General features: G+C 40.7%; 1 protein-coding gene across 1 annotated transcript in view; it reads right to left on the reverse strand.

Moving 5' to 3' along the window:
• LRRC1 (leucine rich repeat containing 1) overlaps window positions 1-23979 on the reverse strand; it is a 197550-nt gene that overhangs the window by 81178 nt on the left and 92393 nt on the right. Inside the window, exons 3-4 of the mRNA XM_088479671.1 lie at window positions 19918-19996; window positions 19163-19252 (exon numbers count right to left, since the gene is read on the reverse strand). Coding sequence (XP_088335797.1) covers window positions 19163-19252; window positions 19918-19996 — 169 coding nt within the window. The remainder of the gene's footprint in view (window positions 1-19162; window positions 19253-19917; window positions 19997-23979) is intronic.

Raw genomic sequence — 23979 nt, forward strand, 5'->3', positions numbered from 1 at the left:
TCAGGGGTTTTTTTTAGGGGCTGGATCATCATCCTCTATATTCAGGACCGATTTAATCGCCCTAACTAAAAAAGGCACATCCACTGTTGAATAACTATTCTCGTTGCCTGAATGCAACCAGAGAGAGAACCTTGTGCATCATCTGCTTCCTCAGATGATGCATCAGCATCTGAAAGCTGGGTGGACTGAGAGGATGACAGTCTGCCTATGTGGTTTGGCGGCTAACGGTCTGTCCGCCTGTAACTTTTGCTGATAGGCAGCACACGTTTGAGCCATATTCTGAACTGAGTGGGTATAAACATCCATCCAAGGAGGATGCATAGGGGGTACTGACATAGTAGGCTGTAATAGCTGTGGGTAGGCAGCGTGGGGGGCTGATAAGCAGTCCACTAGCTGCATCATAACCTGAGATAAGGATGACATCCAAGGTGGCTCCCATTATGCCAGGGTCCCCAATATAAACATTATGAAACTCAGTGCCCTCAGTATAAACATTATTCAATACAGTGACTCCAGATTTAACATTGTCACATCGCGCCCCCAGCATACCACAAAGTGCTCCCATTACGCACATAATGACACAGTGGGCCTGATTCAGACCCGCTCGCAAGCGGGTTGATGGTGGGCCAGTGCGCACGCACGGCGTGCGCAAGCTCCAGAGTGAGCACAAAAACGCTCGCATCCAAAAGGGGCGGGTGTCGATGTTGATCAACAGCTTGCCCCGTTTGGAAGGCAGGGAGGGGGGGGTGGCTGGGCAAACGGAGGCATTCTGTCTTGAATACACATCAAGGTAGCTGTTTTGCAAATGGGTAGGAAACAACAAGATATAAAAAAAGCAACACTAAAAGTGCATACATACGTAACGATTTTTTGAAGGATTTGTCGTTAACAACGTTATCGTTGAAAAAATCGTTCAGTTTCTGAGTTATAACGATGAACGATAATCTTTCAAATGCTCTCCCGTTTGTAGTTCATAATCCATTTCAGACTGTCCAACATAACGATTTTCATTAAAGGAAGGAACATTTTTCGTTCATCGTTGTAAAAATCGTTAAAAACACTTCAAAAAATCATTCACTTTTTCAAGGGAAAATCTGACAGAAATTCGTTGGTTACAAAATCGTTACGCGTGTATGCACCTTTACATAAGCATTCTGTCCCGCATTCATATCAAGGTTTCTTTTATCTTGTTTGTTGTTATCTCAGTCAGGGTCAGATCCAAATATAGGGAAAAGGCAATTTATTCACACAAAATTCAATAAAAAACAAAAGGTCGCATACAGAATAAATACATAAAAAAGTAAAAGTCCTGGAACTACCGAAGGTGTTGAAATTTGTGCTGAGAGCGCAATCCAACCAATACTTGCGCCATGAAGTGCAGTCCTCAAAGGAAGCAAGGAAAGGTCCATGTAAGTTGAAACTGATACACACGTGATCTACTTGTCAGCACACAACAGTGCAATCCTTACGGGTCTTCTCTCTCAGATCCTGGAACACAGGATAGCTTCAATGTGTTTCAAGGGGCCTTCCCCTCTTTGTCAACAACTGACGACGTAGCCCTGCTCTCTTCCAGAGGAGGGCTGCCAGGTACTGTGTACAAACAAAGCCACTTTCAGCTCCCTTAAGCATCGTGAACTCACAGTCCTGTTGTTTCCATCTCAAAAATATTTCCAGGATCAGACCCTTTCTCAGCCAGGATGCTATTAAGACCCTAATACACTCACAGGTCATCTCCAGACTGGATTACTGTAACCTCCTCCTATCTGGCCTCCCCATTTCCCAATCTCTCTCCTCTCCAGTCTGTCCTCAATGTTGCCGCTCAACTCATCTTTCTCTCCAAACGCTCTACATCTGCCTCCCCTCTCTTACAAGCCCCCCACTGGCTCCCCTTCCCCTTCAGAACCCAATTCAAGGTTCTCACACTCGCTTACAAAGCCCTCAAACACTCCTCTTCCATTAACATCTCTGAACTCATCTCCCTTCACTCTCCTGTCCGCCGTCTTCGTTCAACAAATGCACGCCGCCTCTCCTGCCAACTGATTACTTGCTCCCACTCCCGCTTTGCCCGTGCTGCTCCCCACCTTTGGAACTCTCTCCCTCTCCCCATCAGACTCTTCACCTCTCTACAATCCTTCAAACGGGCTCTCAAGACTCACTACTTCATCAATGCTTTCCAGCTCTCATCCTAACTTGCTGCTACATGCTCCCTCCTCCCTGTCTTCCCCATCTGTATCATGTCTGTATGTCTGCCCCTCCCCTTGAGAATGTAAGCTCTTGCGAGCAGGGCAACTACCCTCTTGTGCTTCTCCTTACTCTAATTTCATCTACTTCTTACCCACCACTAGGACATATAACACTTGGTTGCTTATGCTCAGTTGCTTATTTGGGTGTATGGCCATCAATGTATATTATCCATGTTCTTGTCCTGCATTGTATTTGTAATGTACTCAGTCACTTTTTTGGTTATGTCCTTTGTAAGGCGCTGCGGAACACTTGTGGCGCCATTTAAATAAATGATAATAATAATCTAAGGCTTATGGGAGCTGTTCAGCATTCCACGCCAGGAACAGGTGCTGCTGTCCTCTTCTTGTGAGAAGTGATGCACCAGTTCGGCTTCATTAATCCAATACTGCATACCATGCAGCATGTGCGATTAACATAACTTATTTCAAGAGTCCATAACCCCATGTACAAGCTGTTTTTTTATTGGTTTAGAAGAAGGTGCTGAAGGAATTTTTTTTTTTTTTTCTAGATTACCCTCACCCTTCCCAGTACATGAGTCATCTTAAGAAATTGATTTGATCAACTTCCATTTTGTGAATCGATGTCCAAGAATCATATATGGTATTAGAAACTGGCAGCGAGTCCCTGTAGTACAAGATTGGAAACTCTTGGGGTAAGCTGGTCCTCCATTTAACAATGCATGAACATATGACCCCAATATAGGGACACACATTGTTAACAGTTATGACCAGTCCTCGCAGAAATGAAGTAAAGTGGGGAGTGGTTTATCATATACTTTTTATGTGTGTAACCTTGACTTCTGCAATTTTAGCTTTTATTTTTATTGGTTTATAAAAGGTTTGTAAGTTTTCTTTTCTAGATAACCCATCCCTCACAAGCACCTGCTTCGGGTTATAAATTGAAATGAGCAACTCCCATATTGTATTTTAATCTTGATTACTTTTACAGCATTAAAATCTGCTCAAAATGTGTTGTAAACACATTTAAAAGTCTGGGTTTTTATACACAGAAAATGTACACAAACAGCAGTGTTTACGAACGTTACATAAAATAAAGAAACAAATTACATACTATTGACAAAAACATGCATGCTGCTGTGCTTCTGTTTTTGTGCTATTTTGCTTAAGATAAAAAAGTACTGTGAAAGCCCAACAGGAAAAGATCCCGACGCCTACCATCAATGGTCGATGGTTTCTAACCATTGTGGAAAAACATCAATAACTGAAACAGTGATGGTTCACTCACTCATGCACAGACAATGGCCGCGCATGCGCAGACCACGGCCGCCATTGGACCTCCTACTGCTAAATGTACACCATCAGTAGTCCCTCATCAATATCAAAAACTACTGGTCTTACTTTTTGCCATCAAACCATCCCTGGATGTTTACTATCGATGGTCAAAGGCCATCCTTAGCATTCATTTTATTTTAAGCAATGCATTTACTTCAGGTAAACAGAATGGAGAATCTCACATACTAGCCAACAAATGGTATTAACTAAGCTACTATCAAACTCATCTGCCAGTGTTTTTCCTTCTGTTTTTATTAGCATTAACAAAATTTTAAAGAAATATTAGTGGGAGACTGGCCTAAGGATGTCTTAAATGTGACTACATAAATTTGTTGTTGGAAGCCAAAAGCACTACCATTCTAGATTTTCCCTCCTAAAGTAATTCACTAGTTCAATTTTAATTGGGATGCAAAACAAAAATAATGACTAGCTCAGGTTAAGTACAGTAAGTAAATGTATTAATATATTTGACATACAGCTGTTCAAGGCTTGTACAAAACAGCAAAAAGATTCCAAAATAATACAAATATCATCTATAGACTGTGGGCCTTGTTCCAAGTTAGGTATAAGAGCAAAAAGGGAGCAATTTGCTCCTAGAATAAATTTTACAATGCAAGGGTTGCAAAAGTATACATTTTTTGCATGCAGGGAAAATACAGATTTGTTTAGCATGTAGTGAACAAATACTGGGCAGCTTGCTTTTTACACTGAAATTTAGAATAAAGCTAGAACATGCACCTATAAATCTGTCTGCACATTATATATCTGCCACACCCTGCAAGGAAAGATGGTTTTACCCCAACTCTTTAAAGCCTTGTGTCAGAACATGAATTTTAGGGCACAGCTAAATAATTCAAAAAACCTTTAAAACCACAAAAAAAATTAAATTCTTCCACCAAAGGACTGCAAAACAGCAGTGTCAGATATCTTCATCTATGTCAAGGTAAATAAAAAAAATTAATGTATACCTGTGTACAATACACTTAGTGCATTCATCCATCAGGAATTTGAAAATATAGTATTTCAAAATGAAATAGAATATATCCCGAAAAGAAAAAGCTGTAGGCAAACAATAAATGTAAAAAATTAACAATACTCCATTCATTTAAATGTCTGACAACTTCATAAACCTCTGGGTAATACAGCCCCGTTTAATCACACCGTAATTTATAGTCAAAATTCGCCTTTTGCTAGCAAAAAAGTAACAGACGTAAAATGTTTGTAGACTAGATCATGGTAAACAAGTCATGATAGTCCCTTGTCTGTGAGAGCTTTAGTTATATGCCTATAATTTGGACATTAGGTGGCACTCCTTTTCATACTCTGCCAATATGAACTGAATGCAGATAAGCCAACTAATCGGATGCAGAATCCACTGCACAAATCCAGTTCTCGTCAGCTGAGTAGTAGCTTTTAACCCCCTCACTTTTTAGGATGATCACACTACAAAGGTCAATATCCGTAATAATTAATGTGGTGCCCACAATTTTATTTTGTTTTTTCTGTTATAAGATGTAGAATTTAGATTAGCTTGTTTATTTATAAAACTTTTATTAAACATTCACATTGGAAAACATATACCATTAAAAACCAAAACTTCTACCACTAGAATAGATCAATACTTATGTGTAATGCTGGGTAGACACTGGCAGATATATTGACGGATCAATTGAATGGCCAATATATCGGGTGCCCGTCAGCCAATGTGTACCAGCGATATGTCTGAACGATGTAGTTCACAGACATATCGCGTCGGCTCTGCTGCACAGCCGATGCCAAAATATTTGGAGATATATATATACAGACAGTCTACCGACCGTTCTTACACTTGTAGCAGAGGCCGCGGGGAACAACGGCCAAAAGACAGATGATGGTTGTTCAGTGTGTATGAACAACCATCATCTGCAGATATATATCTGTTAAGTGTGTACCCAGCTTAAGTACAGTGGTGTAGCCAGCTTTTGAGGGAAAGAGAAGATGAAAAAAATGGGTAGAATGGTGAAACAATGGTTAGCTTTGCTGCCGCACAGCAACAGGAGTCATGGTTTTGCCTAACACATTGGTGGATTCTTGAGCTCTCATAACACGTAAGGTGAATGAAAACTACCGGGCGATCATCATAGTGAACGTAATCTTTTTTTTTCTTTTACTGATGCAGTGGAACATGTCAGGAAAAAGCTCCTTATGCTGATCAGTTTTTTTTCTCTAGACTTTCATGAAGAATTTTTAAAACAGGTTAGGATATTCTTCACATCAGCTGAAAATACAAAATAAAAAAACTGTCCCTGGGATTGATAGAATAGAAATATTCCTGGACACAGAGCTCAGGGTTCCAACACTGCATATAACTATATAACTAAGCCCCCTGCAGGGGTACATGATTCTGAGAACTGAGACAGGCGACTGGCAGAGAGGTGGTGTCAGGGGCTCCAGATTCCCTGGAGCAGCATTGGGTCAGAGGTTGCATAGGCTTTGCTTTTATGGCTTGCAGCAGGGGAGCGCTCGCTCACCCCTTGGCTACACTACGGTGTATGCATAAACAGCGCATATATAATCAATAGGGTAAAAAAAAAAAAAAAAAAAAGAGTAAAGGCTGAAATATGGGAACCTTAGTATTTATTATTTTTACATCTTCATAGAGCCACTTATAACAACAGTGCCCTGTAGGAACCAGAAGACAGATCGCTTTTTAGATGAAACACAGATATGCACTACAGGAAATTAAATATAGTTATTATTATTATTGAACACTGTTATAGTAGTACTGTATGTGCATCTGTCTTTGGACTGAATGTGCAATCATCCAGCATTAGGGAACATTTGAGGATGTGTCACATGTTTAGAATTCAGAAAATTGAAATGTTGATACACACAGGGACAGAGTGGCGGAACTAGAGAGTGGTGGGCCCAGGTGCAAGAATATGCTTTGGGCCCCCCTATGCAGTGCCCCAAGTAGTGGTACCCCTATACTGTGCCCCTTATATAGAGCCCCCAGTAGTAGTCCCCCCCCTAGGTGCAGTGCCCTCAGTAGTAGTCCCCACTAGGGGCAGGGCCCTCAGTAGTAGACCCCACTAGGTGCAGTGCCCCCAGTAGTAGCCCCCTAGGTGCAGTGCCCCCAGTAGTAGTCCCCACTATGTGCCCTGCCCCCAGTAGTAGTCCCCCCTATGTGCAGTGCCCCCAGTAGTAGTTCCTATGTGCAGTGCCCTCAGTAGTAGTCCACCCTATGTGCAATGCCCCCAGTAGTAGTCCCCCGCTATGCAGTGCCCCCAAGTAGTAGTCCCCACAATGTGCAGTGCCCCCAAGTAGTAGTCCCCACAATGTGCAGTGCCCCCAAGTAGTAGTCCCCACAATGTGCAGTGCCCCCAGTAGTAATCCTCCCAGTAGTAGTCCACCTATAGAACACACACAAAAAAAAACACTTACCTGAATCTCTGCTCCTGCGCCAGCCACTGTCTGCTCCTCCATCCTCCTGACCCGCTTTCGCTCTGCAAAATGGGAGAGACATCAACCACTGTGGGAGCCGGAAGGCGGAGCTCATGAGTGAGCTCCAGCCTGGCTTTCTCCGTGGCCGCAGCAGCCAATGAGAGTGTCTGACTTCTCATAGGCTGCCAAAACAAACACACCGCCGCCGGGTAGTACGAGTGTACTACCCGGTGGCGGCGTTTGTTGTGTAGTGCAGACCGCACGCACTGCGGCCCGCACTACACTGAGGGCTCGGGGAACACTGGCGGCGGGTGCAGTGGTGCTGTTGGCTGCAGTGGCTATGGGCCCCTGCACCACAGCAGGACCCGGTGCAAGCCACCGGCTGCACCACCGCTAGTTCCGCCACTGCAGGGACATCATTTAGTTTGCTAAGTTTATTTAGATTTATCAAGCATCTTGATTACTGTAAAAGGTGTTCTTATGAGATTCACTTATGCATTGCTTTAGAGAGGATTTCCCTTTAGAGTCCTACAGTGCAATTATAAAACAGAAGGTGTGCATACAGTGAATTGTATCATTGCCTACCAATTAAGCATCCTCTGTGGTGTTTATTTACGGATATATATTCTACTGACAGAACAAGGTTTACAAAAAAAAAAAAAAAAAAGTGTATACTATGACAAAATGCATGGTAAAAACAGCTGATTGAAATTACGTTCAGGAAAAATCTGTTTACCCTGGAAACAGAAAAATGGTTTAAAATGTTTGATCCTGCACTGAATCTGTGACCCAGTATTTTTATATATATATATATATAATTTTCTTTTCCACGATTTAGGGGCATGTCTCTTTGTACGGGCTAATCTCTTGAATCACTGTGCAGATTTTGATGGTGTTTTCACTATTCTATACAACATTTGTTGAGGAAGGTTTAGGCGTATGATCCATTCAACAAAAGGGTTCCAAGCAGTGACTATTTTACTGATGCAAGTCACAGAAAAAAGTATTGCACCAACCTGCTTAACAGGAGCTGTCCAGGGTGCTGAAACAGCAAGATAGCATCATCCATTTGCTCACAAACACTGGAAAATAGCCAAAAATGGTTGTTCAGACAATTTGGTTAAAACGCACAAATTTAACCAATATGAACAATTTTTTTTGTCCTTTTTTCAGTGTTTAAAACCATATGATCGACTGTCGTCATTTACTCCATACATTACAAGATTATCATTCCAACCAGCCAGATAAGACAGTGAGAGTCAATCAGAGATAGCTATGTGCCCTGTTTAGCAGCAGCAGAGAGAGGGGAGGAAGTCGGGGACTGAACAGGGTCACGTCTGAGGCAGAGTGAGAGACAGATAGGGGCACCACTTCGAGGAAGCTCAACAGGAATCCAAGGAAATACAGGGTACATAGTGCAAAGAGGACATTGCCCATCATCATATTCAGCAGCTGACAAGGGACATGGAGGCTAAGCAAAGATGCACAGGTGCCCCAGCCCCGAGGACAAGCTGCTTATAATGCTTACGGTAGCTACAATACAAGTCTCACATCCATGACCCTCCTGCCCTTCCCAGTACATTTAGGGGCCCCAGCTAGCTGCAGGGCATCAGCAGTGGAGGTTGTGGTGACACTGGTGAGATGCAGGGGGCAGGAGGGAGAAGCAGGGGGTTATGAGAGATGCAGGGACTGTGGTGACATGGAGTAGGTTGTTATGAGATGCAGGGGGCTTTTTGTCGTTATGAAACTGCTCCCGTGCGAAGCCAGAATGGGTCTATAGTTTAAGTATAAAGAAAAGAGTGAACGCTAGAGGCACAATCTAAAGCAGAGGGGTGTGGTCAGGAAACAAACAAAAACATCTGTTCAAAAGTAGCTCAGCACCTAAACTCAGTGGTGGATCCAAGGGGCGGGTGGGACGAACATGGCGATCCACTGAGCAGCAGCAGTCTTCTAAAGGAGAAAGGAATTGCCGTGATCATGTCCCCCCCCCCTTGAATGTGCCCCTACCTACAGCAGTGATAATTTCACTGTATTTTTCATGCTGTCCAATTCAATTAGCTGTGAGAACCCTGCATGCTAATTACCAGAGGCAGGATTTATCCTCTCAAACTCAGGGGCTGCGAGGAAAGAGGAAAAAATTCACGTTAAATTGCAGATTCTGCATTTTAATGCGGGGTAACTCTTCAGGGTACTGAAGTGCTAAGAGGTTATGCTGTTGTTCCATACAAATATTGAAGCTGCTTAAAGCAGTTTAAATTGTCCGACAACTGACTTTTTTCAGTGATGAATGGGATGTAAATAATGATTTTACACATTTAAAATTCCCAACTACAACACAGTAGTCATCAAAGAGGACAATAAGCTTCTCAGTCTTTCCTACATTTGCTAAGCTTTTGTCAACATCACCATAGTAACAGACTCATGTTGCATGCCTTTTTTTATGACTAAATGGAGCACAGAGTCAGAAGTATAATCTGCATTAATCTATTGTAACCTCACATTTTAGGAAGAAGACAAGAAGTAAATGCTAGGCGGGAAAAACAAAAATGCCAAAAAATAAATGACAAAGAAGACAATAAGGTATGCAATTTAGATACTACAGTAGTTCTTTGAATGAGATGATGAAAGTACACAGATGATGAGACTCTATTAAACATGTATATCTGACAGACAAGTGGCTGAAAAGATACATCTTGTGCGAAAAATGGATAAGGGGATACAGATAACAGTATATGAACATGTAATGCTTCTAAATAATGGTGGATCCAGTATGTCAAAAGATAAAATTCTCTAATAATGTCTCTCTACATTGCATTAATATGGAAATAGAGATGCAGTAAATGTGCATAGAGAGGAGCATTTTTTTTCCATTTGTTTAGTGTATCTTGCGTGTTTTCGCACTGAGCGTACATACATAGGATGATGCAGAGATTCACATCTCCACTTGTAACTGGGATCTAACAGTGTTCTCATACAGTCAAACTTCAGTGTGGGTGTGTTGACAGAACTGAGGGCTATGCAGACTTGGAAGAAGTGTAAATTTAGATATGAATCTTTTGCACCATGTATCGGTTGGTGCAAGTGCACCCTGATAATGATGAGGACTTTCAATCTATGCATACGAATAGGGAGCGTGTGCACCGCAATGTTGGGTACAACTCTGCATACAGGTAAATACACATTTATTTCCATGCATGCAATGCAGCAATTACAGACGAGTAGTGTTCAAATCTTCATCAGCTCCTAAGACAGCAGTTAAATGTAATAAGCAATATTAAATCGAATAGGCTTGCTTGAGGCTACATCACTATAAGGCCAAGAGGTGGTCCTCTTTTCAAAACACTCTCCTTAATAAAACATGCCATCCCACATACAAATAGAGCCCAACACTTTTGTGAAAGTTCTTGCTACCCAAATACACAGGGTGGCCTATGCTGTTCATGCTGGTTTCCCCGTACTGGTCTGCAAACCATCCATAGCTCTTAAATAGAGCTGTATCAGAGAGACTGTCAGCACTGGGAGCTGGGTATGAATTGGCTCTCAGATTCAGGTAACACACTGTAGTAGGACTAGTTGGCTCTCAAATTCAGGTAACATAGTAGGTTTGTAGTAGAAATCTCTTTGTTTCTGTAGGTGCGTGGAACAGGTATGGTAAATGAAGTTGTCCACTTTGGACAACATCTCCAAACAAGGGCTGTTTTTTTTCCCCTTGACAACTCTGCTTAATACAGGGAAAAGAGTGTATACTGATCATAGTTGATACTATCCTTCTTTGGAGGACATCAGCAAAATTAGGAAGCTGTTGTATTGTGAATAATTATTACACATACATGTGTTAAGAGAAGGCCTATGGGATAAGTCCTCCTAAAGTACATAGTTGGTAAATGACCAGTTGAATTTTACCTAGTTTAAAGAAGTTGAATTTCAGTAATCATAATCATTTGCAAAATTGTATTATTTCTCATCATAAACAATTCCTAAATAACACTGAAATTATCACATTAGAACTCACCAGTTATACAATATTAAAGATAATACATTTATGGTCAACACTTGAGCAATACAAGGGTCATATAAGTAAGGAGAAAAGTATGTCAGCCTGCTAAAATACACGCTATGCAAGAAGACATGGCAGCATGTACATGGAACTCTTACCATAAGCCTATTTATAATCTCAAAAGATTTCTATAGAAATATATAAAAAATAAGAGTTATGGTATAACATACCTTTGTTAACTCTTTTTCTTCGAGGTCCATGGGGTCCACAGCCATTACGTTGGGGTATGAATCCCGGTCACCAAACAGTTAATACAAACGAGCTCTCTGCTCCCAGGATGCACCGGGTTTTCTCCTCATATACCCCACCTCCTGCCTCAGGTAGCCAGTTCGTTACCAAGCTCAAGCAGGCAGAGACAAACAAAGGGTAAGAAAGAAAAGACCCATACTTACGAGTCCAGACTCTCAAGAGAAGAAACTACGGAAAACCTCCCCCAGAACTACAGGTGCGTCTGGGTGGGAGTCCTGTGGACCCCATGGACCTCAAAGAAAAAGAGTTAACAAAGGTATGTTATACCATAACTCTTATTTTCTTCTTCGGGGTCCATGGGGTCCACAGCCATTACGTTGGGGATATCCCAAAGCACTAACCCTACGGGCGGGGACGCTCCTGACTCTCGGAAGAGAGGAGAATCCTATGCCTGAAGGAGGCATCCTGAGAGGCAAAAGTGTCAAAGGCATAACATTTTGACAAAGGTATGGATGGAAGACCATGTGGCTGCTTTACATAATTGCTCAGCAGAAGCACCCCGGCAGGCCGCCCATGATGGACCTACCGCCCTAGTAGAATGTGCCGTCACTGAATCCGGCACACGCATACCAGCCTGTGTATAAGCCAATGAAATTGCCATGCGAATCCACCTGGCCAGTGTCTGTTTATTGGCTGGCCAGCCATGCTTATGACAACCATAAAGCACAAAAAGCGAATCTGACTTCCTCCATTTGCTCGTGCGTTTAACATAAATTCTCAACGCACGGACCCCATCCAGGGAAGCCTCACCTTGTGAGAGACTTGTGCCCTGAAATGCTGGAACTACTATTTCTTCATTAATATGAAATTTAGACACCACTTTCGGAAGGTAACCCTCCCTATTACGTAGTACTGCTCTATCTTGATGAAATATCAAGAACAGCTCCCGGAAGGAAAGCGCAGCTAAATCCGACACTCTACGTGCAGATGCCATAGCAAGGAGGAATACCGTCTTTGCTGTTAGCCACTTGATGTCTATTGAATTTAAAGGCTCGAACGGAGGAGCCTGTAAAACCTTCAGAACTAGAGTCAAGTTCCACGGAACAACCGGGGGAACGAAGGGAGGCTGAATCCTCAACACCCCCTGAAAAAAGGTCTTTATATCCGGTCTCAGAGCAATTTTATGTTGGAACCAGACTGAAAGAGCTGACACCTGTACCCTTAAAGTGGCCAGGCGTAGCCATTTTTTCAGACCGCTTTGAAGAAAATCCAGCACTCTGGATATCAGGAATTTATGTGGATCATACCCTTTCAGTTCACACCACTGAAAGAAAGTATACCAAACTCTATAATATATACGGGCTGAGGATGTTTTCCGTGCCTTCAGCATTGTCCGTATAACAGACTCAGAAAACCCCTTTTCCCTCAAGACGGAGGCCTCAAGAGCCATGCCATCAAAGATAGCAGATGAAGATCCGGGTACCAGCAGGGACCCTGTAGCAACAGATCCGGTCTCAATGGCAGAGGCCATGGAGTGTCTATGGAGAGAGACCGTAGATCTGTGAACCAGTGCCGTCTCGGCCATGCCGGAGCTATTAATATGACGGTGCTGCCCTCTTGTTTGATCTTTCAGACCACTCTGGGCAGAAGAGCAAACGAGGGAAACAGATATACCAGCTTGTAACGCCACTTTACTGTCAGTGCGTCTACAAACTCGGCTCACGGATCTCTTGTCCAGGATCTGTACCTGGGAACCTTGCTGTTCCTTCTTGATGCCATCAGATCTATTTCTGGTAGACCCCACCTGTCCACAAGGTTCCGAAAAACCTGTGGCTGTAGGGCCCATTCCCCTGCATTTATCTCTTGCCGACTGAGAAAATCGGCCTCCCAATTCAGGATTCCTGGAATGAACACGGCAGATATCGTGGGCAGATGAGTCTCTGCCCATACCAGGATTCTTAATACCTCTGCCAAGGTGGCCCGACTCCTCTTGCCCCCATGATGATTTAGGTAGGCGACCGCGGTGCGATTGTCCAACTGTATCTGCACCAACCTGCCCTTTAAGATTTCCTGAGCCTGCACTAAAGCTTTGAATATAGCTCTTAGTTCCAGGATATTTATCGGTAGCCGGCGTTCCGTCACTGACCACTTTCCTTGGAAAGTGTGTGACCCAGTCATCGCCCCCCAACCTTGAAGACTGGCGTCGGTTTTGACTAATGTCCAATCCGACACCCAAAAGGGGCGACCCTGCCTGAGATGCTTTGTCTGCAACCACCAGGTCAGGGACAACCGTACCTCTGGAGAGAGATGCAGCAGCTGGGACCTGATCGTGCGATGATCCTTGTTCCAGCGAGACAGAATGAATTGCTGCAGTGGTCTGGAGTGGAATTGAGCGTATTCCACCATCCTGAAGGTGGCCACCATCGACCCCAGGACCTGCATGGCTACTAGAACGGATATTTGCCTGTTCCGAAGCAATCTGCGTATTCGTGATTGTAGAGCAAGGATCTTCTCCTCCGGCAGATATATTCTCTGCACCCCACGGAGTCCAATCTTGCTCCCAAATGCATATGTAATAATGTGCTTCAACATTTTAAATTCAATGTGTTGTGCGCAGATGCAGACCCACCGAAACACATGTCCAAATGCACCCCAAATCTAGGATTGGAGAGTGTAGTGGATGACACACATACATATTATATATATTAATATATATATATATATATATATATATATATTTATTCAAAACCAAATCAGGGAGTGCACCATCGTGAACCAAGTAAAATATGGTTTATTTTCACATCAATGAGAACACTTAAACTGTAATTGAATAAGCAAGCATAGTAATACCGGACAGGGTGACGACTTTTGCCAGTTTATGATCCAGCCGTGACTGTACAGACATGATACTGTCAGCCTCAAATGATCCTGTAACTGCTGTGGGGACTGCCCCAGCAACAGGAGGTCGTCCAAGTAAGGCAAAATCCTGACGCCTTGGCGCCTGAGGCATGCCATCACCTTGGTGAATACCCGAAGGGCTGTGGACAGGCCAAACGGCAGGGCCTGGAACTGAAAATGTTCCTCCCCTACCGCAAAACGAAAACATTTTTGATGAGCCTGTGTGATTGGGATGTGAAGTTAGGCACTGAAATATAGGACAAACGGGAAAAAAATGTAATAGAGACAATAACTGAAGCTTTAGATCACAGGCATTTAAATCAATAAAGTATAATAAATGTACACCAGTAGACTATTAAATATTTTTCTACACAAGTAGGAATATAATAAACTCTATGGAAACCTGTGTGTAACACTAAACAAACAATATTATCCTTTATGTATATAGTTTGCGAACATATCTACTTACACAGCAGAAAACATTTTAATGCAGTTGCTATTTTGGATACAATTATCACTATTATTAATGGACTATATAAAATCTATGAAAACAGTAAGCAGGAAACATTTTTGTTTAAATAAATATTGATCCACTGGATAGTGGCCCAGTATTTGGACAGCATTCTCCAACCATGTGTGGGAGGCATTGGGAGCTATATTAAGGATATATTAAGGACCAACAAATTTATAGTGGGGATTGCTACCTTGCCTAAACAGGATGAATCACTATTAGTGACCATGGATGTATCATCCTTGTATACAGTCATTCCCCATACAGAAGATATTGCCTCAACTAGGTTAGCCCTTTGGGGATCACATCTAACCAATTTAATTTTTGATTGAATTACTTGAACTAATATTGATGTGCAATTATTTCAAATTTGGAGAACTGTATTATCTCGAAACTGCAATGGGAAGTAATTTAACACCTTCGTATGCGAATCTCTATATGGATCCCTTTGAGAGAATCCATATTATCCCGCGGTTTGGAGATAAGATTGTACATTTACTACTGTTTCATTGAGAACATTTTCTTTTTATAGACAGGAACAACAGAGATGTTGCAACATGTTTTACATACCTGAATGGTTTAGATGCCCCTATTAAATTCACTATGAACCCAAATTAGAACATATTGATTTTCTTGATGTAACAAGTGTTCACCAACAGCGTCGGTTATGGTCACAGATTATATAGGAAAAACACACTATTATCAATTAATAGTTTCTATCTGCAATCACTGAGATGAAATCTACCGGTGTCTCAATTCCTACGAGTGCTAAGAAATAACTCGCACCCAGTAACAGCGGAAATGCAGGTGGATGACATGAGGTCCAGTTTCTCTGCAAGAGGTTATGATGACAGCACGATCTCGCAGTGTCTAAAAAAGGCCCGAGAATTATATTCCACAGGCACTAACAGGAGTGCATGTAAAACCTAAGGGTATCCTTTTATGATCACCACCACTTCTGACTCAGCAGGTCCGCTGGTGAGAAAACATTCAAAAAAATTGGGCTATTGTAGCAACAGACCAAACCCTTCAGTGATGTTTACCTAAAACACAGCTAATAAGCTACAGAAGGGGAACCAATTTGAAGGACTTCCTGATGCGCCCAACAGAGTACACCTACTTGGTTGACAATACAGAAAAATGGGTGTTTCAAATGTACAAGTTGTACAACTTGAAGGAGCATGTTAGCAGGGTATGTGTTCCATTACCCGCGTACTGGGCGAAAATACAAGATCAATTATCAACTAACATGTACTTCGGATCATGTTATATACATCCTAACCTGCCCTTACTCTCAGGTCTATGTGGGCAAAATGATTAGATCATTCCGTGAGAGGATGGCCAACCATATATCCTCAATTAGAGTGGCTTTTACAACTGGGACCATGGATAAACCCGTGGCCCAACATTTCTACGAGGCCCGGCACTCTTTATAATCATACACTTTGGTGTCTCCAGACTGGGTTCCACCTCCCCCAGTAGGGGTGGAGACAGAGCCAGGAAGCTACTTCAAAAGAGAAGCTATGTGGATACAGAAACTAGATATGATTTGGCCAAGAGGACTCAATGATTCCATACACTTTGGGAGTTTCCTGGAGGAATGCTAAAATCCATGAATCTGTATTTTTTAGTTCATTATCAATGGATTATACTTAATTTTTTGGCTCTAATATAATCTGTGGCCATAACAATGTGTATATGGAACATAAGATTGTGAATAACTTACTTTCTGCTCTTGAAATAGTGTATATACTTTCTATAGATACTGGCGAGTGCATCTTTATTTGAATGTGTATTGAAGCGTTCCAGCTTGGATTGGTTGCTGAGTGTGGACTGCATGGAATTTATTAATAAATATATATATATATATATATATATATATATATATACACACACACACACATATACACACACACACTCACACACACTCACACACAGGTCTTGAATGTATTTTGTACGTGTGGGATACACAAGGTTTACCTGTCGAGGCTGTTGTATGGTTAAACTGATATATTGGAAACATGGACACGTTCAATTTCACAGCAGATAAGAACCACTTGGCCCATCTAGTCTGCCACTTAGATATAAAGTGTGGCTGGAGACGTGGCCTTAGCGGTCAAGATGGCCACCAAAGCACCAAGGGGGCCAATCCCCTGTGCTGCAGGCCTATTTTCACACGAACCATCTGCAAATGCATATGTAACAATGTGCTTCAACATTTTACATTCAATGTGTTGTGAGCAGATGCAGACCCACCGGAACACATGTCCAAATGCACCCCAAATCTAGGATTGGAGAGTGTAGTGGATGACACACATACATATTATATATAACAATATATATATATATTTATTCAAAACAAAATCAGGGAGCGCACCATCGTGAACCAAGTAAAATACGGTTTATTTTCACATCAATGAGAACACTTAAACTGTAATTGAATAAGCAAGCATAATAATAGGGGTCCGGAAAGCACCGCACTGCTGTAGATCGTGTGCACCAATATAGCGTCATGGCTGAATGCGGGGACCGGCCCTTCTTCGTGCTTGCTGGGAATGCAGATAGCGGCACTCCAACTCCCAAACGCATTTCGTCACACAGTTGGACTTCGTCAGTGCGCCCACTGACGAAGTCCAACTGTGTGACGAAACGCGTTTGCGGAAGGCCCGGTCCCCGCATTCAGGCGTGACGCTATATTAGTGCACACTATCTACAGCAGTACGGTCTTGCCGGAGCCCTATTACTATGCTTGCTTATTCGATTACATTTTAAATGTTGTCATTGATGTAAGTGTTCTCATTGATGTGGAAATAAACAGTATTTTACTTGGTTCACGATGGTGCGCTCCCTTATTTTGTTTTGCATTTAGATACGGCTCAGGAGGTGAGCAGCATTCATCGATAAGAATTCTCGTTCAAAGAGCTGGCTGGATAAAAACTCTTACATCACAGATGAACTTTGCTGCATACATACACACACATTATGTATGCATGTATATAATATATATATATATATATATATATATATATATATATATATCTATATCTATATCTATATATATATATATATATATATATATATATATATATACACACACACACACACACACGCACTAAGTGTCATTCATTGAATATCTGGAGTGCCGCCATCTTTTGTGACATGAGATGAGATGAGATAGATATATATATATATATATCTCATCAGTACAGATCACCTGCTGCCATTTTTATGCACCCCAATTCCTAGGTTTCATGTATTATTGAGTCGCTTGGCCTTGTTTCTATGTCGATGGTTTGGCTTTTGACCGCAATTCTTCAACGAAGACCACTTCTTGTCAGACTTCTCTGAACAGTAGAAAGGTGTTCCTGGACTCCACTGGTTTCTGCCAGTTCTGAGCCGAAGGGCTGGAGTACGGTACAATAATGAGTGACTACAGGCAACAGTGAAGTATGGTAGAGTTACCTTGCAAGTTTGGGGCTGCATTTCAGCAATGGAGTTGGGGATTTGGTCAGTATTAATAGTGTCCTCAATGCTGCAACAGGACAACGACCCTAAACATAAAGCCAATGTCTTTAAGAAATATCTTCAGCGTAAAGAAGAGTCCTGGAAGTGATGATATGGCCCCCACAGAGCGCTAATCTCAACGTCATTAAGTCTGTCTGGGATTACATGAAGAGACAGGAGGATTTGAACAAGCCTACACCCACAGAAGATCTGTGGTTAGTTCGCCAAGATGTTTGGAACAATCTCCCTGCAGAGTGCCTTCAAAAACTGTGTGCAAGTGTACCTAAACGAATTGATGCTGTTTTGAAGGCAAAAGGTGGCCACACCAAATATTGATTTGATTTAGATTTCTCTTCTGTTCATTCACTTTGCATTTTGCTAATTGATAAATATAAAACTATTAACACTTTTATTTTTGAAACATTTCTAGTTTGCAGCATTTTTTACAAACCTGCCTAAAAAGTTTTGCACAGTACTGTACAGTATATGTATTTTTTATAGTAGGTGTACAAATTGATGAATTTGATATTCTATATGCCTAATTGTATTCCCTTAATGATTATGACTAAGCATTCCAATACAGTGGTAGATTTGTGAAAGGATATTTTATTTATGTTTAACTGAGATTACTTTATAGTGTAGTTATGGGTCTTTTGATATTCAAGGTAAATTAGTAAAGAGTTTTTTTTTGTATTTTGTTTTTTTTATGATCATATTACAACATTAATTAAATTGTAGGTATATATTTCCAACTGTATCATTAGACTATGCCTGTTTTTGGAGTAAATGCATGAAATTTAAGGTATTTGAGGTATTTCTTTTTTACCATTTGCATGCACCACAGTGTAGGGAGGAGTAGATGTCCCCCTTCACCATTTTACTGCACATTATTTACTTTGGCAACTGTCGACCTGCCAAAACCACTGCATTGAGACTTGACATATTTACCATTATTAAAGACCAATATGAAAATGTGACTAAGCAATTATATGCCTCTCTTGCCACCTTTTGTACAGAACAGTGACAGAGGACTGACATACTTACTTTCCAATGTTTTCAGGGAGTGCTTGCAGTGAGATATCATTAATGGAAAGGCATGTGAGACTTTCTAGGTTGGGAAAACTTTCAGGTAATCTGAATTTAAACGGCAAAAAAACAGAAAAAAAAATACAAAATTACTAAATGCTCCAACATCAGCATTTATGTCAAGGGCAGCTAAACCAAAAAGTAGCAATATGTATGCTAATATCATCAAAAAGGGAAATACAACCTTGTGTTTTGATAAACGAACTAAAAATACAGCGTTTAAAACTGGATATAAAAATGTAATCAAAATCCTCCACTTATTGCACATAGAGTGCAATTCATGTACATGCAATAAAATAAACTGAAGAAAAATTCCATAATTTAGAATATAAGGATTCTCAACTTTTTTTTTTTTTTTTTAATTTACATCACGTTGAATACAGCTCTCTATTATATTTAATACAGTCTACACGTTTGGCAGTATGATTTTTTTTTTTTATCTTTAAACTAAGGAGTGGTAAGCCGGTCTGCATTTTAAACCCTGCTAAACAAGGCAAGACTATTAAGAAAATGGGATACGCCTACATATATTTTACTAACTACACGATAAGCAAATGTACTCATTTATTGCCAGGAGCAACTGTACCTCACAACACAAACATGATCATACTTTAAACAGTTTAGAAGATACATTTATTATTGTGCTGTAAAACACCTAATTGTCACTGTATAGTCATCATTTCAAAGTAAAAGTTATGTACTAGAACATCTACCTTGTGAGAGGATTCCCGCTGAAATCTGCTACTTGGAGTGCTTTACAAAAGGAGATGCTCTCTGGGATCTCTGGAATGTCTGAAAAAAATATTTTACAATGACAGACAATTTAAACAAATTAACATAATGGATACAATACTGGAATAGATTTGATATAATAAACAACCACTTTTTTTTTTTTTTTTAATGAAAAGCAAAAACAAGAATTATACCACTTTCAGACATAATTTTTGCAAAAAAATGTCTTTTACCTGGCATTTGAGTGCCGGGTAATTTTGCTGGTCCCAGCTTGAACCCCTTTTTAGACAGAAGAGCAAACTACCGGGTTAAGCATTTCTATCCGGTACTTTGCTGATCAACGCAGGAATTTTTTCTGTCTGAAAAGGGTCAACCTGGGCGAATTGCCGGGTCTCCGACTCTGGTAAAAAACCTGGGTCGAAGTTTCGGGAATTTTGACCCAGGTTGACCTTCTCAGACAGAAAAAGGACCAGTGTTTATCAGCAAAATTACCAGGTATAAATGCTTAACCCGGTAATTTACATTTCTGTCTGAAAGGGATATTATATACATACAGTACAAAGGCTCCATTTAACAATCTTACTTATTTCCAGCAGCATACTAAAATTCATAGAGGAGAGACTAGCCTTTAGCAACAGACAAGAGAGCGGATCTATTCTAAACCAATAAGGGGGGGCAGTCTGGATTGGAAGAACACAGTTGCCGATACTTCGTTTTTATTTACTAAATGCTATCAAGTATTGAAATGTATCGCTTTAGGCACAGATGGAGTATACGCCATAATAGTTGAGGGAGAGAATATTTTGACAAAGTTAATTTGCCATTGTGGTTATTGCAGCATTTTTTCTCTGAAATGCAACTGAAGTGATGTGGCAAGCAGCATGTAAATTTCAAATCAACATCGAATATCAAAATTCCACCATGGGCAAAATATGGACGAACCACTGAACTATTCAGCCTTTGTTACTGGATCGGGGTTACACAATTTCAGGATAAACGATAAACATACTTAAAATATATGCAGTCGCAGCTCGTACTGTTTAACATACAGTGCTGTGAAAAAGTATTTGCCCCTTCCTGATTTCTGCTACATTTCAGGTTTAATCACACTGGATGTCTTCAGATGCTACATTTTATTATTACAGTTATTGACGATTTATGTATAAAGACCACTCACAAATGCTTTTGCTAATAATGAACCACAAAACAAAAAATATATTACTTATGCCATAGTATACAGAATAGTACATGGGTGAAACAAGAGTGTGTCATTCTAAACATTCACATAGTCCTATGTTTAGCATGATGTAGCAAAGCTTAAAAAACACCCCAGACCTCCAAAGATTGCAGTGAGCAGCACATGTCCCGACAGCTGTTTCGTTATCACCTTTTTTGAAGGTGATAACGAAAAAAAAAGAAAAAAAGAAGAAGAAGGGAAAGAAAGAAAAAGAAAAGAAAGGAAAAGAAAAAAGAAAGCTATTTTTAAGCAGAGTTCCTGGCTGCACATTCTGACAGCCAGGAATCCAGGAACAGTGCTATGGTGTGGCAATGACAGTCGAAGCTGTCAAAATAGATAGGTGCAGTTGTTGGAACAGTCAGTGCCACTGACCATTCATACATTACCAAACCACTTTGGCGTCCTATCTAGGTATAGTGGTGCCGATAATGACAAAGACTCACATCGCTCCAGTCATTCTGATCAAATCTGTGCATTTTTACTAGCAGGGAAGTGGTAACTGCATGTTTAGGCACTTAAGAGGGGGGATTAGGGTTAGGCACTTGGAGGGGAGGTTAGGGTTAGGCACCCCTAAGGGTGGGTTAGGGTTAGGGAGGTAGGTTAGGGTAGTTAGTACTTACATGGGGACGATCGGGATTGCTACCGCTGCCGGGATCTCTTCCTCTGTCGGCCTGACGCTGCCAGGATTCGAACTGCCGCCCATGCGGCCGGTGGTATGACATACCGGTTCCGGTATGATCCACCACCGGAGAGAGTGTCTAAATGTTGTAATGAACAAGTCACACAACTGCATTTAGATTCCAAGGAATCTTGGTCAGTATACAGTCCTCAATATTTATTTGATCCTTGGACTAATAAGCATTGTTCTTTATGGTCTTGTAACCGGAATCACATGAAACACTTAACTTCTGTTTTCTTTGCGTTCAAGCGCTTGTCCAACCAGAAGTCGTCATGCATTCAAGTTACAAAGTATAACCTATAAAAGCATTAATCCATAAATTACTTATATTACTTGAACTGCATTTTCTTTCCAGATTCAAATTTATTTCATACCTCCACAAAAGCAATAATAAAATAAAAAAAAAAAAAAACATTTTAGGTCAAATTCTGAATTTAAAGCTGTAGGGACCAATGTGTTAAATTTAAAACCCATTTCATTTCAGCTTACGATCATCTTTTTTCTAGATTATTAGCACACAACCTGGTTTTAAATAACCTGGATACCCCAAAAAATGAATATCATTTTCTTTGCAATTAGGTGTATTTTAAAATGTGCACGTAAGGTATGGGTCGATAATTCCTTACTTACATGATTTGCTAGGTACAATTTTAACTGCATAGTAGTTTTTACTATATAGAACTTTTTTTTGCACTCAATTAGATATACCGTATAACATTTCATGCATTACATGTAATTACATGTAATAAAATCTTTAAATGGCAAAAACTTTATTGTTGGCCAAAAAGTATATTTTTTCACCTCTGGAGACACAGATTTACAGAACCTGTAGCTTCTACTTATTTTTATTATTTTAATTAATTATTTCACCATCAGGGACACTGCTAAACATTTACTGCATTTTATGTAAAAGGCTTTTAATCACACCTACATGACTTCGCTGATAAGAAAGGTCTCGATTTGAGGGTTGAATAGAGATGTTACATGCAAAGATCAACTATTTTGTAAGGGCAATTAACAAGGGTACTTTTTTCCCTGATATTTTTAAAGTGTACATTTCCTCTTCACTATGGAGGATATTAAGAATATGCACCAACTTGGGATGAAAGGAAATCCTCTCTATTATTCAGAGTTAACAGACACTTAAGTGTAGTTAAGTTTTCACTCACACTAAAGAAAATATCACAATAAGTCATTTCCATTGATGATCTTTGCTTTGCACATTATGTATATATAAAATCTTTTATATAGTATCTATTTGTATTTTGGGTATTGGCAGAGTGGTTTCATTTGCACTGATATTTACTCATGTCAAACTTTCTCAGATCCTTAAGGTTTTCCATTTTTCCTATATATCACACCCCTTGACAGAGATAAAAAATAAATAAATATAGATGCTCCCAGTTACGTTGTGGCTGATCGCGCTACAAAAGTGCACACGCATCTTGCCACGCTATTCACCGCGCCTGCATACACTACGATATGGCGCGCACTGTGATCGCTCCATGCATTCCTATGGGGCGCGAACGCAGTGTGCATATACGCTCGAAGGTGCACGTCTCGCGCTATGCACGCAATTTGCCATGCCAGCGGCAAGGCTATAAGCTGGGTATATCTGTATATACATACATATACACATTGCTACTAAAGTGTGGAATTTTGATACAACTAGATGAACAATTGATGGTTTGTCATTTACAGTGTCCCTTATAAAAGCTGCTCTCTTTCTTTAGGATGACAACATATTTCTCCCACTCGAAGTATTTGGACTAATATGAGAAACTACACAATATTACAATTGAGAAAGCGTATAAGGTACCTTAAAAAATGTTTAAAAAAAAAAAAGCACACTTGCATTAGTCATGGCTTAGGAAACACAAAAGAGTGGTTCAGATTATGCTGCAACAGACAAGACTGCTCCATGGTGGGATGGAAATGATCCAATGGTGATGGTGTTGAATGGATATTCTTTCAGGTTTGTGAAAGACTTCTCCTGTCGAATCGGACATTGCGTATGAGCACACTATCAGTTTCTGCCTGACGCCCAGAGGCTGCGAGATAGAAAGTTAAAGATCTCTACTGTTCGAAAGCCTCCATAGGCTTAAAGCACTTTACATCATGTGAAGA

This window comes from Taudactylus pleione, unplaced genomic scaffold (assembly GCF_031769625.1).
Source record: "Taudactylus pleione unplaced genomic scaffold, aTauple2 ptg000244l, whole genome shotgun sequence".
Classification (NCBI taxonomy): Eukaryota; Metazoa; Chordata; class Amphibia; order Anura; family Myobatrachidae; genus Taudactylus; species Taudactylus pleione.